The sequence below is a fragment of the Taurulus bubalis genome (genome assembly GCF_910589615.1).
Source record: "Taurulus bubalis genome assembly, chromosome: 9".
Classification (NCBI taxonomy): domain Eukaryota; kingdom Metazoa; phylum Chordata; class Actinopteri; order Perciformes; family Cottidae; genus Taurulus; species Taurulus bubalis.
This window is the reverse complement of record NC_136597.1, coordinates 16,733,977-16,750,460: the sequence shown is the minus strand read 5'-3', so window position 1 is coordinate 16,750,460 and position 16,484 is coordinate 16,733,977. Positions and strand designations below refer to the sequence as shown.

Below are 16,484 nucleotides of genomic sequence, written 5' to 3'. Positions count from 1 at the left end.
TTGCATCCATTCAAAATTAATGTAAATTGTCATGAATCATGACGCTGACTAATGCGTGGATTTATTTAATACGGGTTGATTTTGTGGTGGAAATAGTCCCGAACGGAAATCCGCTTTGAGTTGCGGTGAGCTTCACGATTGCTGCTGCTGCTACTGCTGCATCGACCTTGGCTAGTTGAAGATGGCAGGGACGGCGTGGAGGTCAGCGGTATGTATGGGGGGAACGTGGAAATAGCGTGTTAAGTGCTGCGCCAAACTCATAGCATTATGTTTATATTAATCCATTAACATTAAGACTGCAGGCAGTCCAGGGATTCACCTCAACGTGACCGACCCGTTTAGCTAACATAGCTCGTAGCTACGCTCTACTTGCTTATTACCATAGCAACCTGATCATTGACTGTTTAGCTCGCTTATCGTACATTGTTGTCAACGTTAGTGTATAGCTGATTGCTCAACAGATGTCAATGAAAATGTCCCTCATCTACAGATTCTTAACCTACTAAAACAGTGGGGTTTGTCGCTCAATGGCAAGGATAAAATCAAGGCTCAGGAAGTAAGTTCAGCGTAAAGCTCTGTAGTAAAATATGCACTATCCTTTCTGCGTTTGGAAAAAGCTAGTGTTAGCAATCTCCCGCAGTAGTAACGCTAATGTTAATCAAATCTGGAATGGGCACTTGCCAAATGTTCTCGGTCAGCGCCTTTGCTACTGCATGTTTATAAGTTCTGCAATTCAACTAAGCTACGATAACATGTGTAATTTACTGTAAACTGTCAGGTGTGTTTTTAAGCTAAAGGTGACCTCTGGCTTTTCCTATTGGTGATCTACATTGCCCTCTTTTGAGGTGATGATTATCAACAGCAAAGGCTAATTTGATTTGTTGATTATACTTAACAAGACAACAGCAAATTGCTTTTTCAATACAATGAATATGCTATTTAAGAGCTCCTGCTGTGAATCCATCCATCCAAACATAATGTTTTTTGTGAAATGTGTGCTGTACTAGAGTGACCAGGGATTGGCACAACAGTAATGACGTACCTTTTGGTCAGAAGCAGTGCAGCACTAGAGAATAGTTATCCAGATCAAGTAGTCTTGTAACATAAGTGTACACTTCTTGGGTACTTCTGTTCTTTGTTCGGGGGCTGGGGTTGGAGGAAGTGTTTTATTTTTCACTCTACAAACCTTGACCATTTTGATTATCAGGTGTCACGAGTGGTTGGAGCTCTGAAGAAGGAGCCTCCACAACCCGGGACGTTCATGCGTGGGGTATCTATTTTTTCTCTTGTGTTGCACAAAACATCTTAAAGACCGTTGATGTAATTTATGGGTTGTATTAAACTGTGGCTCTGAAGTGGGTAATTATTCTTGTAATATTGAACGTTATGTGTCTTTGTTTTGCCTCACAGATTCATACTGTTACTTTAATCCCTGGGGATGGAATTGGTCCAGAGATCTCCACTGCTGTGATGAAGATATTTGAAGTAGCTAAAGTTAGTACTGGGTGAACAGAACCGGGCATCATTGTTTACCAGGAACATTAACCAGCAATTTATTTATTTTTTTTTTGTTTGCAAAAGATAACACTATATTTGCATTATACCAGCACTAATACTCAAAACACAAATCGGATAAAACATTTTTTTTTATTAACGTCTTGGAAAAAGCTGCATCATGTAAACTAATCTAGTGATTTTAATGTACATACACTTTTGTATTTAATCTAGGCACCTATTCAGTGGGAGGAGAGAAATGTTACAGCCATCCAAGGACCTGGTGGCAAGTGGATGATCCCTCCTGATGCCAAAGAATCCATGGACAGGAACAAAATTGGCCTAAAAGGTAACTAGGTAGGCTTATAATTACTATGAAACAGCAATAGCAATAACATCACTTCATGCTTTGTCTTAGAAAGAGGTTTAAAAAGCAAGTGATCGATACCTTACTGTTAATTGCAAACATAACATATTGGTTTAGATCGTATCCATCCAAAAAATTGTTTTTGTTCTAGTGAATAATGTTGAATTGCTTAACAATCTACAGGTCCTTTGAAGACACCAATAGCTGCTGGCCATCCCTCTATGAACCTCCTGCTGAGGAAAACCTTTGACCTCTATGCCAATGTGCGTCCCTGTGTGTCCATTGAGGGCTATAAGACTCCCTACACTGACGTGAACCTGGTCACCATCAGGGAGAACACTGAGGGAGAATACAGTGGGATTGAACATGTGGTGAGACCCTTTAACAACACATAACTTGTTTAGTTGTTACATTGTTTACAGTTTATTTTTCATACATTAATTGTTCTTATGACATTTTGATTATTTCCTCATTGAATTAACATATAGGCTTATTTCATTGAGTAGTTTAAAACATTGTATCTCATCCTCTTCTTCAGCTTCGCCAGTGAAGACAGCTTTTTTTTTTTTTAAGGAATTGAACCGTTCGCATTTTTTTTTTTTTATATCTCAAACACAAGTTGTACTTTACATATTTTACCTGAATGTCTCTTGGATTTGTACATTTTCAGATTGTTGATGGGGTTGTACAGAGTATTAAGCTCATTACAGAGCAAGCCAGCCAACGCATCGCAGAGTATGCTTTTGAATATGCCAAAAATAATCAGAGGGCCAATGTTACTGCTGTGCATAAGGCCAATATTATGTAAGTTTTATTCAGTACAGATTACTTGAAGTAATTTGTCATTTTTTTTAAACTGTTTGCTAAAATTAAATGGTTGTCCTCCTCTATTTTATAGGCGCATGTCTGATGGCCTTTTCCTACGAAAATGCAGAGAAGCTGCTGAAAAGCACAAGGATGTGAAATTCAACGAGATGTACTTGGATACTGTGTGCCTTAATGTAAGTCCCAATAGCTTTTGAAATTAATTGGTTTTGTGTATATACTGTTTTAGATGGATATAAAGAAGTATTTTTTGGGAGGTTTTGCTTATGAATTAATAGTTGCATGGTTTATACATGTTTTTATAGATGGTACAGGATCCCACACAGTTTGATGTATTACTGATGCCGAATTTGTATGGAGACATCTTGAGGTAAGTAAACCTCTTACATAGTGAACCGTTTTTATTAATAAGTAATATTTTCTCCATTATTTTTGTTCTTCAATGAAATTGACCAAAGAGCACATATTTACAAACATATTTAATTGTTCAGACAGCAGATACAGTAAACATGCAGCAAGTTCTCTATTTGCAAACATGCATTTGTAAACACACTCAATTATTTAATCTTGTTTTAATGTACATTTAGAAATAAATTGGAACCAAGAAAGTCGTACAGACTGTGTGGATTCAACCACACATATTCCAACAATTTAAAAAAAAAAAAAAACGTAGGAAAAGTAACTTTAGGCTTACCTGAAATGATCTTGTCACAGATTTAATGTATCAATAAAAGACAAATCAGTTGAAATCTGAACTTAACGAACGTCTACAAACCTTTTGTAGACAAAACTGATTTGTAGTGATGCTGAGTGTTAAACAAATTGCACTGCCTAGATCTGCATCACTTATTCACAATAATAAATCTCAAGGTAACTGTTTGTTTACCATTACAGTGATCTTTGTGCCGGACTAATTGGAGGTCTTGGAGTCACTCCTAGTGGAAACATTGGTGCCAATGGTGTTGCCATATTTGAGTCGGTATGTTCTTTTTAATCCCTCTCTTTTTCTTTTTCCTCACAGTGATGATCAAAGTACATGTTTCACATTAGAAGTTTGTGAGCCCAGTTAAGGAGAGAGACCAAGTGTGTTCACATGCTGGCACATATACAGTATAAGATGCGAAACCAAAAACGTAACTGTAGGGCACAGCGGAGGCCTGCACACAGTTCCACATGGCTGCAAAAGGTTAATTTCTCTTTCTCTTGTTACGATCTGCAGAGATCTTCATCAGGCAAACGGGAAAGAGAAAACAGGCCTCCCTTGTAGCCCAGATTGCTATCACCTGTTGGTCAGCAAACAGCAGAGGAAGAAAAGATACCACATGTGACAAGCAAAGGCACGTTGTTTTTTATTCCACCTTCTTAACCTAAAAGGCACATGGTGTTCATTTGATATGTCATATTTGACATTGTACTTTATATATATATATATATATATATATATATATATATATATATATATATATATATATATATATATATATATATATATATATATATATATATATAGTATATATATTTTTTTTTTTTTCTGGTGTTTATGAGTGAATGAGCCTGTTCTTGTACAGCGCTTTTCTAGGCTTCCGACCACTCAAAGCGCTTTAAAACTACTTGTCATCATTCACCCATTCATACACTGATGGCAGTGGCTAAGATGCCACCTGCCCATCAGGGCTAACTAACATTCACACACACACATATGTAGAACAGCTACGGAAGCAATTTGGGGTTAAGTGTCTTGCCCAAGGACACATGGACCCAGAGCCGGGGATCGAACCGCCGAACCTACTCACCACTGAGTCACAGTCGCCTACAGTATTGCCACCTTGTGGTATATTTTTTCCTTGTTGTTTGAGGACTAGCATGTGATAGTGCTCGGGACTGATGGCTACCTGTTCAGAGAGGCTTGTTTTCTCTTTCACGTTTACTTGCGGAGGATGATGCAGATTGAAATGTTGCCTTTCAAGACAAATAAACCAATTGAAGTGTGCAGACCTCCTTTTGTGCCCGAGAGTTAGTTGTGGCACATCGAATTTAGACTTCTTCATGTTTTTCATCTTTTCAGAAATCTGAACTATGATGATAAATTGTGATTTAATTTCTCTTGTCAGGTTCATGGAACTGCCCCAGATATAGCAGGAAAAGACATGGCCAACCCCACCGCCTTGCTACTCAGTGCTGTCATGATGCTGCGGCACATGGGCCTGCACGGCCACGGCCAGAGGATTGAGACCGCCTGCTTTGACGTCATTCGAGACAAAAAGGTAATCTACTTTTCAAGGAACTCCGAAGTGCTATCTTGGTTGTATGTTTGTATTATTTATTTTTATTTCATCATCCGTCTTCAAGGTTCTAACTAAAGACCTGGGAGGAAACTCAAAGTGCTCAGAATTCACAGAAGCAATATGTCAACGACTGCGGGATCTGGTTTAATAAGACCACGACTTATTTGTTACGGTCACTTTATTTCATGTCAAGTTGTATCTGTACATTTGAAATCACAATATGTATTTAAAAAAAAACACTCTGGGATTAGAAATTCCAATGTTGTATTGTTCTTGTCTCTTGAGCAACTGTTACTATATATATGATATGCATTTTATTCCTGAACCGTTTAATCTGTGGTGGATATTGTCTATTTATTGGCTGAATTTCAACTATTGTCTTATGTAAGTAACATTGTTCTTTTGACATAAAAGATGCAATCCGTAACTTTCATGAACACTTGAAAAAATGTCAACGGGTCAACCCCCGTCAATTATGTTTGTGGATATGTTTCATGTTAATTTATGGAAAAAATGTTGATTTAAGCTTTAAGGATTTAAACATTATCAGTTAATGGTTATATGTATATCTATTATGAAAATTGCAGATATTTTGCACTAAAGTCTCATACTGTTTTTTTCTTGCTGCAAATATAATGAATGTATAAAGAAAAATGAATATTTTAAAGACATCAAAAATGATGAATGACTTAATTCAGTGTTTTGCAAATTACTTGTGGGTGTCATAAACCATCTCAGCTGCTATGACGATGACTCCTGTGTAATTGCATTGCTGGTGGAAGTTATGTCCATGTTACATGTTTAACCATTATTGGTATAAACTCTAAACTGAATACAACATATTTACAAAACATACCAGCCAGGATCCTGTCATAAAGTAACTGGTATGGTTTCAAAGCAGTACAAGTACCAGAAACTAATAGGAATTAGAAAGAAATACTTCTGCTGAAGAGAAAATGTATCAAAATGGTGTTTTCAGTATAAAATAAACTGTGGTTCCTGTATTATTTTTAACAAAGGCCACAGAGATGATTCAATTCCATACATGCCCACAAGGATGATGATGAGATATGTGATGTGATTTTCATAGTCGTTCTGTAGGAACTTGACTCTTAATAGAGGCTCGCTCTGACCTTGTCTCCAACACAAGAAGGCAACAGAGCTTCATTGTGGGACCAGAAACCAGACAACGATATAATGAGCAATAGTTTACTGCAGTCCTTACAATTGCATGGCTTTCAATACATAGAGAATAATCTATTGAGTACATAACATTGTCTAGTGAATCATGTTATGCCAAACTTACCCAGCTCTTCAGAAACAGAAGTCTTTTCTTAGAATAGTTCACTTGTGTATGTGTTGGGCATTAGCGGTGACTGTTGATTCAGCTGATTCCTTCTGGCAGGGTGCAGTACATTTCTTTGTCCTTTCCCCCGATGATGTCAGACACCTTGGTTGCTTGCACGGCCTCCGTGCTCAGCTCCTCTGTTGGCTCTGTGGTTTCTGTGTTGCTACAACACTGGAACACAGAGTTCTAGGGTCATACATATTTCCACATCACAAATCATGACTAATTGCAGTAATTTGTTAAACCATTTACTTGAATTGCTTCACTTCACTTACACCCCCTGGTTTGTTAGAAATCTCAACAAAAAAAACTATACAACTATAAAACTAGAACTATAAAATAAAACTACAAATAAATGTTAATTTATGTCTGTAAATGATTTATTCACAAAGATAGTCATAGACGAATGCAGCATATAATTTCCCATTACCTGGATAATAAGGCATTACCTTCAGTGTAAAAAGCATTGACAAGTTCTCTTCTTGTCCTCAATGAGCATGGCATCACTGCTTCCTCGAGGGGAACGGGGACATTCTCCCCTCCAGCTGTGATAATCACCTCTGGATGAAGAGAGCGACAGGGCACCCTGACATTACATGACTCATAACACGGATAATAGAGCTGCATGTTCTGTTCAGATCAATGTGGACTCAGGTGTGCATGTACATAATGTGAGCAGGGTGATCTAAGAAGAGCCATTTTCTGACAATAGCTTAATTTGCTCACATTATATATTGTATTCGCCCTGTGATGTAAAATAAATCTATCCCAGATCTCCAGAATGCAGCCATCCGTCTTCATCCAAAGCTTCTCTTGTTTTGTCTTCCATATTGAGGAAACACATGACAATTTTGCTTCCCCAAAAGCTAATTTTGCCTGACTCATCAGAGGTTACGTTGACCATTTTGTACCAAAGAACATCTGACAGCAAGTCAGGCCCGGCTCAGCCTGACGCCTTTGCAGCACAAGGCTGTCAGCCAGGGTGAGGAGGAATGGCTTTTAATAATAAAGTTGAATATCAATATAACATTCTCTCTTTCAAAAATGCATTTACGTATTCTGTTTGGTTTGGCCCAGATTTTCTCACATTGGATAAGAATTATTTAACTTTTGCATACACTTCTGAAAAATATATGGAAAGCCTCCGCTTCACATTGTGGCTTTCACTGGGCTTTCATTTCATCACATGGGTTTAACTTTCAGCTGTGTTGTTTAACTTGCACAATGTCAGGCTTTTGGTAGAGCTAAGACCCCCTTTGTTTGACAGAATGTGTTCAATAAAAGCTGAAAGACTGTGCACTCTCACTCAATACAATTATTACTTTGATTGACATTTTGTCTGATCTGAAATAGTTTAAATCACAAAATGTGTCTTTAAATTAAACGAAATTGACTTTTAGCTTAAGTTGATCATCTACCTTCTCTTCACCAGGAGCAGTTATACACTGCATATTGTTATGTAGATCTCCTGATTTGCTCAAGGGAGAAAGTTTTCAAAATCCAACTGGTGTAAAAAGCTTCTGTTTTCCTAATAGTAAGACTGTCTATGTATACTTGAACTTCATTTCAATTTACAATTGTGACAGACTTTTGATCAACTTAAAGTCTGTTAAGTATCTCACTGTTTCATGTGAAATGCTTTATGAGCATTTACCCTACGGTGGAATATAAAACCAAGTATATATACTCACTTTGGACAGTTTTACTGTATTTAAGTACACGTGTGTGGTATTCTTACTTTACTTGCATAATATAGTGCTGATGTGCCTTTGGCCCACTTATGACACCACTACACCAAAGAAACTTCTATAATCTCTCTCTCTCTCTCTCTCTCTCTCTCACTCTCTCTCTCTCCCCCCCCCCCCCCCCCCCCCTCCCCCCCTCCAGGCCCAGCGACACTTCCGGCCACTCTTCTCTCAGCTCTCCAGAAAGTTCTGCGCTGTAGAGCCTTTATAAGAACCAGCCATCTTCCGTCCTCAGCGAAACTCGAGTGAAAGCTAGAATATTAATATCAGCCGGAAAGTAAGTACATGACGCTGGGATTCGAGCAGCTATTTAGCTGCACGGCTAGCTAGGAGCTAATAAATGCGAACGGGTTCATTCAAGCTTGAGCATAACGTAGGCTCGTAATTTAACGACCGTTGTATCGTTGCGAGGAATTTACATTGATTGTACACGTGCTGCCGCCAGCGGCTATAATAACGTTTCCTCGCGTTATCTGTGGGAAGCGTGAACGGTATTATCTTATATCCATCAGCTAGCTTACATTATTATTATAATTATTATTATTACTGGTAACCATTTTAGCGGACGTCCTTTTGTTGCCGAGTATTACCGTCGTTAGCTAACGTTGATATCAGATGTTTGTCATGTGGCTCACTGTGACTACGCCGACTGTAGCATTGGATCTATATCACGCTAAAGTGTATCCGCTTCACTGTGTTTCAGGTTGCCACCATGGTTCACGAAACCGGTTACTACGACCTCTTGGGTGTCGGTCCCAAAGCCCCACAGGATGAGCTCAAAAAAGCGTACAGAAAACTAGCACTGAAATATCACCCCGACAAGAACCCAAATGAAGGAGAGAAGGTAAGTGGGCGCTAGTTGCAGACGGTTAACGTTGCGTGTGTCCCTGCGGCCGTTCATGGACGTCAGGGACGCTCTTTCTAATTTTAAACTGCTCGCCTTGTTGAATTACCCTACTGGAACTTTCTGGAATGAGCTCCTCTGTTTAGATAGATAGATAGATAGATAGATAGATAGATAGATAGATGTATACTTTATTCATCCGCGGCAGCAAGCAAAGTTACATTGAAGAGACAAACATATTAGGTATGGAAAATACTCTATATATATATATATATATATATATATATATATATATATATATATATATATATATATATAATGGCATGTGTATTCAATTTAAGAGAATTAAACAATAAAAATGCAAAGTTGCGAGTTATGAAATTACAATAAAAGGAAGTGGCTCTTCACACTATTTTAACATTCCCGGGCTCATTAGGATAAGGAATTTGGGAATAACGTGACACGTTACAGAAACGGGCCACCTGCACATTTGGTGTCATTATCCAGAAATAATCTGATAATGTACACCAGAAATATTGAAATAATCTCTAGGTCAGGAAACGTTAAACTAATTGGTCATTGGCACTTACTAGACATAATAGTTGAGTGATTCATTGTTGATGAAAACTTTTAGATGCAGGCTTGTTATCAAAAACGTAATGTTCGTTCTTTTTTTTTTTTCCACAGTTCAAGCTTATATCTCAAGCCTATGAGGTGCTTTCAAATCCAGAAAAGAGAGAACTGTATGACCAAGGAGGAGAACAAGCAATCAAAGAGGGAGGCATGAGTACAGGAACTTCCCCAATGGACATGTTCAACATGTTCTTTGGAGGCGGAGGAAGGATGCAGAGAGAAAGAAGAGGTGGGATTTAAGTACTCTAGCAGCAGACTGTTTACATTTTAAAATACCCACGGCTTGGACAACTGTTTAACTTTCATATATGTGCCTTTCTTGTAGGAAAGAATGTCGTCCACCAGCTTAGTGTTACACTGGATGAGATGTACAAAGGCAGCAGCAGGAAGCTTGGCCTTCAAAAGAGTGTAATTTGTGAAAAATGTGAAGGTTTGTATTTTATTTTTTTGAATCGCATATTTAAAGTAATTGTTTTTTTCCTACGTTTTAGTAAATTGCATCATCCTTTTTGATGCAGGTTATGGTGGTAAGAAAGGTGCCTTGGAGAAGTGCTTAACTTGCAAAGGAAGAGGAGTTCAAATCAAGGTGCAACAGATTGGGCCAGGCATGATACAGCAGATCCAAAGCATGTGTGCCGACTGCCAGGGACAGGGTGAGAAATTTAACTCTAAAGACCGCTGCAAGACCTGCAATGGACGCAAAGTAGAACGCAAGAAGAAAATTCTTGAAGTTCACATTGATAAAGGTATGTTATTTCAGAGATACTCATTTTATTTGATATGGTAGTTGGTAAGAGAAATGTTTGCAGTGCAAACTAAACTGAATATAAATGTGCTCTGCAGGTATGAGAGATGGTCAGAAAATCACATTCACTGGAGAAGGTGACCAGGAACCTGGATTGGAGCCTGGGGATGTAATCATTGTTCTGGATCTGAAGGAACACCCCGTGTTCCAGAGAAAAGACCATAATTTGACAATGAAGATGAACATCAAACTTGCCGAGGCTCTGTGTGGTTTCAAGAAGACCATTCAAACGTTGGATGACAGAATGCTCATCATTAGCTCACTGCCAGGTAATTGATGAAGATTAGCTGGTCCCCACTGCTGCCTTGTCCATATTTGTGATTAACGTTTCATCAACAAATGTTTCTTTTTGTTTGTATCAACAGGTGAAGTAATCAAGCACGGTGACCTCAAATGTGTTCAGAATGAAGGCATGCCAATTTACAAGGAACCATTTGAAAAGGGACAGCTTTTCATTATTTTCAAAGTAAGGAACACAAAACACTTCACCAGTGTGACAAAACTCTGGATTTAAATTCGTAGGTTGTAGAGAACTTTAATTGAAACTAATTGTAATTCATCCTGCAGGTGGAATTTCCAGAGACCGGCTGGCTTCCAGAGCATCTTGTGTTCCAGCTGGAAAGACTGCTTCCTCCCAGGGAGGACTTGATGATTACTGACGACATGGAGGAGGTGCAACTCTGTGAGGTGGATGTGCGGACCCAGGGACGCGCCAGTGGTGAAGCTTATGAGGAAGATGAGGAGGGTCCCAGAAGCGGAGTGCAATGTCAGACACAGTAATCATAAAACATTTATATGTTGTAAAGCATGTGGGTTTTCTGTTTTGAATTCTTTTTTTGTGAACAAGCTTTTAAAGTTCTGTTTTTCAGAGTAATATAATACAAATAAGTAACATTAGATTTAAAACAGTTGACAAAACAGTTTGAGCAACTCTCCAGTTACACAAATATGCAAGTGGAGTGCTCATTACACTTCATTTGTGCTCCATGTTATCAAAACTGTATTTTGGCTCCCCGTCCTATATGTTCGGTATTTAAGATCAATGTCTTTTATATCTGTATGTGTTTCCTAAGAAATCTATGGCACATATTTTCAGAAGCCCTAAGGACTACTTCTATGCTTTCTGTGAAGGTAATTTCCATCGTGACAAACTGTTGTTTATTTCTCAATAAAAGTCCCCGAATGCTTCACATTTTACAACATGTCTTTATTGCATTAATGATATTTTATTTTTTAATCTTGCATTTTAAAATGTTTGCTCCATGGTTTATAAATTTATCATAAAAGTTGGACATCTGTTCAGTGACAGAACTTGCCAATGGTGAATGCACACCTGGTTGTAATCTGTGGGGGGGGAAAGGGATTTATCAACAGTATGGCTTAGTTACAGACATTGTGTGCAATCCCTTTTTTAGTGTTGCTTCCTCCTGAAAGAGCACCCTGTAAAGTAAAAAATAAAATGAGAGGCAGCCTTCTACTTACAACTGACATTATGTACATCTATAAAATAATGTATCTAGCACTAGCAATGATTGAACTTGTTGGGATGTTTTACCCTCTGTCAGTCTGGCCTTTCCGCCACTTGACTGGCACAACACTGTTGCACATCCCACACAGAGCACCACGGTCTGTGCATGGCTGAACACTGTGGTGATCTTATAGCAGCCTGCAAAGAAACAATGTAACTGATCAAACAATGGGGAAATGTATATGGTTATAAATTCACTGAAGTGGTCACGAATGAATATGACTACACACAACTCCATCTATTATTCCCTTTGCATGAAACACGTCCAGGAGAACGTCAATCTACTGTACCTGGGCACTTCACGTCCATAAAGTAGGAGTTAGGACTCTGGACGAGTCTTTTCTTTTTATGTTGTCTTCTCTCAAGCTCAATTGAAGGATGGAGGAGGTCCCTGGCCAGCTACAATGAATACAGATTTCATAGGTAACATTTAATTTGACTGACAGATTTGAGGAAGTTGACCTGAGCCATGTTTAGTCAGCGATCAAGCTAATTACAATTTTTATAATAACACGACTCCTGTGGTGGACAATGTCATGTTACGTTTTAAAGTGTGTTATTTAATCTAGTGTTAGTATGACAGACAACATGGCAAATCAATTCAGATGTTAGCCAACTAGCTGACGTTTTAGCAATAACTCGCAGTGGACACAGGCTAAACATAATTAACGATAACTCACGCTGAAGTTTTTCAAATACACAGATTAGTTAATTTGTCTTCGTGTTCATATACCGCATCCGGTGAGACTAACCACCTTCTGTGAACGAAAAATACACTTCATCGTTAGTATGTTTCGTGGCTCTATCGCAGCACGTTTAACACGTTTGATACAGTTGCGTTCCAGCAATTAGTCGCCGCCCAGCGCGCCAGACGGGCTAACGCCATGATGTTAGCTAACTTTCGCTCCACGTGCTGCTACGTCTCAATAACACAACTCCGAGGTTTCGGACCACGAACACAACGGCACCGTGCGACCGCGGGTTCTCGACAACAAGAGGCATCAACAGTTGACGACACCGTATATTCAATAAAAGAAAGGACCCCAGAAAAACCCAATAACTCACAGGCATGTTCACTGCTAAGCTCTGCTGTCCTACGCACACGTAGGCTGCTGGTAACACAGAGACCAGGACTGAGCAGATCCAGGATCTGTTGTTGCTCTGAATGCTGTAAACAGGATGTGTTAAAATACACGAGCGCTATCGATGCGATATTGTAAAACATAGTAATAATAATAATAATAATAAGTTTTAGGTAATAGAGATGGTTTGCAATCCGATTGCAATATTGCCTTTTGACCATTGTTTTCATTTCTCAACTTTCAACTACTTAAATGAATAAAATCAAGTCTGGCACCTGTGTTGGTTTGTTGCAGTTGATAATACAGCATAATGTGTTTACGTGTGACTTTATTCAACTATCTATGACTAGAGGCCTATAGCTGTTAGATAACGACCGTTGGACCACTAAGAATCCACAATTATCTGGTAATGTCATTGATTTATCAAATTGATTAATAAAAAAACAGAAATATTCAGTGACATATTAGACTAACCGTGATGTTTGTATTTCGTCCACACAGTGATTGTTAAAACAAATACAAAAAGGAATACACGTAAAGTGAGTCGTCGCCCCTTATCTCTTTAAACTGCAAAGACCACAATGCAAAGCAGAAAGTGACGACACTCTCCGCGGCACCGGTCGGCTGCCAGTTTACCACAGACAGCTGAGGATTTCCAGACGGGGGACCCCGGCTCAATACGGCCTATTATTAGCAAAACGTTGGAGTCTACCGTGTGTTTCAATGGCGAAAACGTACGATTATTTATTCAAACTGTTGCTCATTGGAGACAGCGGAGTCGGCAAGACATGTCTGCTGTTCAGATTCAGCGAGGACTCCTTCAACACCACCTTCATATCCACAATAGGTGAGTACCCTGCTGCCGCCCCTAAAGATACATCTGACATAATGTATGCCCTTATTAACGAATGCGCTTCACAGCATTGCACGAGCGGTGGTCAATATAAAGGACTATTCACATGTTCTTATATTACACAGACCCATATTGTTTAAAGCGACAGTAGCTGCATGAGAGCAAGACAATGGGAGATACTCATTATAATGATCACCTGTCCTTGATGGCTCATGTATAGGCATCAGAGGTTAAATATGGAATGAGATCAAAAACGGTAGTCATGATGTTTGACCTTTTGAAACCTTTTTGAAACACAAGGCCTTTTTTTTGTTCCATTCAGAATTGCTAAAATATTGTTATATCCTCCATTAAGCTCCACGGGATACTGCAGCAGCTAGTTGTCCTGTGACATTGAATGATGTCATCCTACAACTTGACATAGGATTAAGAGTCCATGAACAAGTTATTTTCAAAGGGCAGCTGTGTATTGCCCGGTTTGTGGTGCATCTTAGTCATGGAGCAACATGTTTTATAATATACATGTAGCTAATCAATGCAGTAAGCATCAGCCTCTGTCTGTGCTTGTTTATTCAAATGCAGGAATAGACTTCAAAATCAGAACTATAGAGCTGGATGGAAAGAGAGTCAAACTTCAAATTTGGTAAGTGTTATTTGAGATGTTTAAAAAAATAACTTTTTTAAAATTCTGAGTGTAACACCAGTCTGCACTTTGAATTCAATGTTTTTAGGGACACTGCAGGGCAGGAGAGGTTTCGCACCATTACCACAGCTTACTACAGAGGAGCAATGGTATGTTCGCACTTCAGCCAGTACCTCCTCCTTTATCTTACATACCAAATGATTTGAATTATTGTTTATGAGGAGGACTGTTTGTCTTCACAGGGCATTATGTTGGTCTATGACATCTGCAATGAGAAGTCCTTCGAAAACATAAAAAACTGGATAAGAAACATTGAAGAGGTGAGCACTGAATTGAAACTTGTAGTAGCTTGTAGTATTTTTCACTCAAAATGGCTTTATATTTTGTTTAAATTGCGGTCCGATAATGTAACAACATATGCACAACTTTGCATAATGAGTCTTTTAACTCCCAGCATGCCTCATCTGATGTGGAGAAGATGGTACTGGGTAACAAATGTGATATGGCTGACAGGAGACAGGTATCCAAAGACAGAGGGGAAAAAGTGAGTTTCTGCAGCCTGTCATGACTAAGAAGTAGTCCCAAACCAATTTAAATTATTTGCATGTTGAGTGACACACTAACATTGCATTTTTATCTCTCTCAGTTGGCTATTGATTATGGCGTTAAGTTCTTGGAAACGAGTGCAAAGTCTAGCCTAAATGTGGAAGAGGTAAGCTGATTTTATTTTTTTTTACCCTGAAAAAAACATGTAACAAAGCCAATACATATGTACATTTAACATACTTTGTTTTTTATTTGTCATTCCAGGCTTTTTATAACATGGGAAGAGACATATTACATAATCTGAGCTCAAAGACAGTAAGTAATTAAGATATTTATGTCACTTTCTTAAAATGGGATTTTACAGATTCAATCACTGACGTCTCTTGAGACAGTCTTCTTACCGTCAAGCCGCCATTTTTCAGATAAGAGGAGCTGATAAAAATGATGACATGCTCATTTAGGTTGCTTTCAATGATTCTTCACTCAAATATGCATCGCAAGCAGTAGCAAGTGCTTGTACAGTATTTCACTTCGGAGGCAACAAAGCCCCCCTGATAGGTGGATGTTTGTACCTGGACTGTGCTATTTGTTATAAAGAGGCGTATACAATTTGTTTCTCATAGTATGAGAGCTCTCTATTAATTAAAACCAAATGTTTGCATCAATATTAGTGCATTAATAGTGCTGCAATAAACAGAAAATGTCTGTATTTCTTAAAGCCTAATAACCAGTTTCATGATAGTGTTTATTTGCTGGGTTGATCTGAATATAATGCAGGAACTAAACCTACAACATTGACAGGTGTTACACTTAATGTGAAGCCCTACTTTATTTTATAACATGTTCTCCACTATCACTTATTTCCTTGATAGACTGACAACAATGGATCAGGCAAACCAGTCAAGATCACAGAGAAGAAGTCGAAGAGGATAAAATTCTTCAAGTGTTCACTCCTGTAGGCTGCTCATTTCTCGCGTTGACGGCTCTGGCGTGACTTTGCTGTTTCTGGCTCCAGCCTCCGTGCGTCCTCCCAGCAGCGACAGCAGTGGTAATATTCAGAGTTTCTTACTGCCAGCTGAAGCTCACAGGTTCACTAATGGTTGGGATGCCATCCTGATCTGCTGCTGACCAGAAGAGGATCAATAAGGAATGAGGCCTGATACTGTATATCCTCTCATGCAAAAGACCTGTGCGTGATCGTCAGAATTGGTTTGTAGCTGGCCCTGCAGAGTCTGCTCACAGGAGACAGGGATTCTGTTGGCATTAATAATACCTCTGTTGGATGTCATGCAAATATACTTTACTTAATATGATAAAGTTCCACATAGTTGTCTTATTAATGGGGGGAAAAAAGAAAAATGCAGATTTTTTCATAAATTGTAGCATTGTTTTATACACACTATCTACTATCATATTTACCATGGTGATGCTGTCAGATGGTCATATCACGTCTCCGCATTGATTGTACTTGTCTGTGTGAATCCAT

General features: G+C 38.7%; 4 protein-coding genes across 5 annotated transcripts in view; 3 read left to right on the top strand and 1 right to left on the bottom strand.

Annotated features, from left to right (window-relative positions):
• The first annotated feature begins 1,467 nt into the window (after positions 1 to 1,467).
• Positions 1,468 to 5,712, top strand: idh3a (isocitrate dehydrogenase (NAD(+)) 3 catalytic subunit alpha). Of its 2 annotated transcripts, XM_079223487.1 has the most exons (9): positions 1,468 to 1,494; positions 1,729 to 1,843; positions 2,045 to 2,232; positions 2,532 to 2,665; positions 2,760 to 2,862; positions 2,992 to 3,056; positions 3,581 to 3,665; positions 4,798 to 4,950; positions 5,036 to 5,712. In XM_079223487.1, the coding sequence occupies exons 1-9, from the start codon at positions 1,471 to 1,473 to the stop codon at positions 5,117 to 5,119; spliced, it is 951 nt and encodes a 316-aa protein (XP_079079613.1). In that variant the 5' UTR covers positions 1,468 to 1,470; the 3' UTR covers positions 5,120 to 5,712. The 2 variants fall into 2 exon arrangements, with proteins under 2 accessions (XP_079079613.1, XP_079079614.1); XM_079223488.1 differs by lacking the exons at positions 4,798 to 4,950; positions 5,036 to 5,712 and adding an exon at positions 3,906 to 3,992.
• Positions 5,713 to 8,212: 2,500 nt separating this feature from the next.
• On the top strand, positions 8,213 to 11,540 carry dnaja (DnaJ heat shock protein family (Hsp40) member A). The gene is made up of 8 exons (XM_079223735.1): positions 8,213 to 8,341; positions 8,768 to 8,908; positions 9,596 to 9,770; positions 9,867 to 9,971; positions 10,060 to 10,287; positions 10,385 to 10,615; positions 10,712 to 10,812; positions 10,914 to 11,540. The coding sequence occupies exons 2-8, from the start codon at positions 8,777 to 8,779 to the stop codon at positions 11,124 to 11,126; spliced, it is 1,185 nt and encodes a 394-aa protein (XP_079079861.1). The 5' UTR covers positions 8,213 to 8,341; positions 8,768 to 8,776; the 3' UTR covers positions 11,127 to 11,540.
• Positions 11,533 to 13,038, bottom strand: rps27l (ribosomal protein S27 like). The gene is made up of 4 exons (XM_079223736.1): positions 12,940 to 13,038; positions 12,165 to 12,273; positions 11,902 to 12,012; positions 11,533 to 11,786 (listed from the first exon to the last, which is right to left on the bottom strand). The coding sequence occupies exons 1-4, from the start codon at positions 12,943 to 12,945 to the stop codon at positions 11,758 to 11,760; spliced, it is 255 nt and encodes an 84-aa protein (XP_079079862.1). The 5' UTR covers positions 12,946 to 13,038; the 3' UTR covers positions 11,533 to 11,757.
• A 641-nt stretch (positions 13,039 to 13,679) lies between these two features.
• Positions 13,680 to 16,484, top strand: part of LOC306740884 (ras-related protein Rab-8B) — a gene marked incomplete at its 5' end in the record, with an annotated part of 3,330 nt that continues 525 nt past the window's right edge. Inside the window, 8 exons of the mRNA XM_079223122.1 lie at positions 13,680 to 13,803; positions 14,392 to 14,452; positions 14,541 to 14,601; positions 14,695 to 14,772; positions 14,907 to 14,996; positions 15,099 to 15,164; positions 15,263 to 15,313; positions 15,871 to 16,484. The exon at positions 15,871 to 16,484 is cut by the window's right edge and continues 525 nt beyond it. Coding sequence (XP_079079248.1) covers positions 13,680 to 13,803; positions 14,392 to 14,452; positions 14,541 to 14,601; positions 14,695 to 14,772; positions 14,907 to 14,996; positions 15,099 to 15,164; positions 15,263 to 15,313; positions 15,871 to 15,957 — 618 coding nt within the window. The 3' untranslated portion in view covers positions 15,958 to 16,484. The remainder of the gene's footprint in view (positions 13,804 to 14,391; positions 14,453 to 14,540; positions 14,602 to 14,694; positions 14,773 to 14,906; positions 14,997 to 15,098; positions 15,165 to 15,262; positions 15,314 to 15,870) is intronic.

Coding starts and splice junctions, on each gene's coding strand:
- idh3a (XM_079223487.1), top strand. CDS start 1,471: ATGAAGATATTTGAAGTAGCTAAA. Junction 2,863..2,991: donor TGGATACTGTGTGCCTTAAT/GTAAGTCCCAAT, acceptor ATGTTTTTATAG/ATGGTACAGGATCCCACACA. Junction 4,951..5,035: donor ACGTCATTCGAGACAAAAAG/GTAATCTACTTT, acceptor TCCGTCTTCAAG/GTTCTAACTAAAGACCTGGG.
- dnaja (XM_079223735.1), top strand. CDS start 8,777: ATGGTTCACGAAACCGGTTACTACGACCTCTTGGGTGTCGGTCCCAAA. Junction 9,972..10,059: donor AATTTGTGAAAAATGTGAAG/GTTTGTATTTTA, acceptor TTTTTGATGCAG/GTTATGGTGGTAAGAAAGGT. Junction 10,813..10,913: donor AGCTTTTCATTATTTTCAAA/GTAAGGAACACA, acceptor TTCATCCTGCAG/GTGGAATTTCCAGAGACCGG.
- rps27l (XM_079223736.1), bottom strand. Junction 12,013..12,164: donor TATGGACGTGAAGTGCCCAG/GTACAGTAGATT, acceptor GTTTCTTTGCAG/GCTGCTATAAGATCACCACA. Junction 11,787..11,901: donor AAAGGCCAGACTGACAGAGG/GTAAAACATCCC, acceptor TTTACTTTACAG/GGTGCTCTTTCAGGAGGAAG.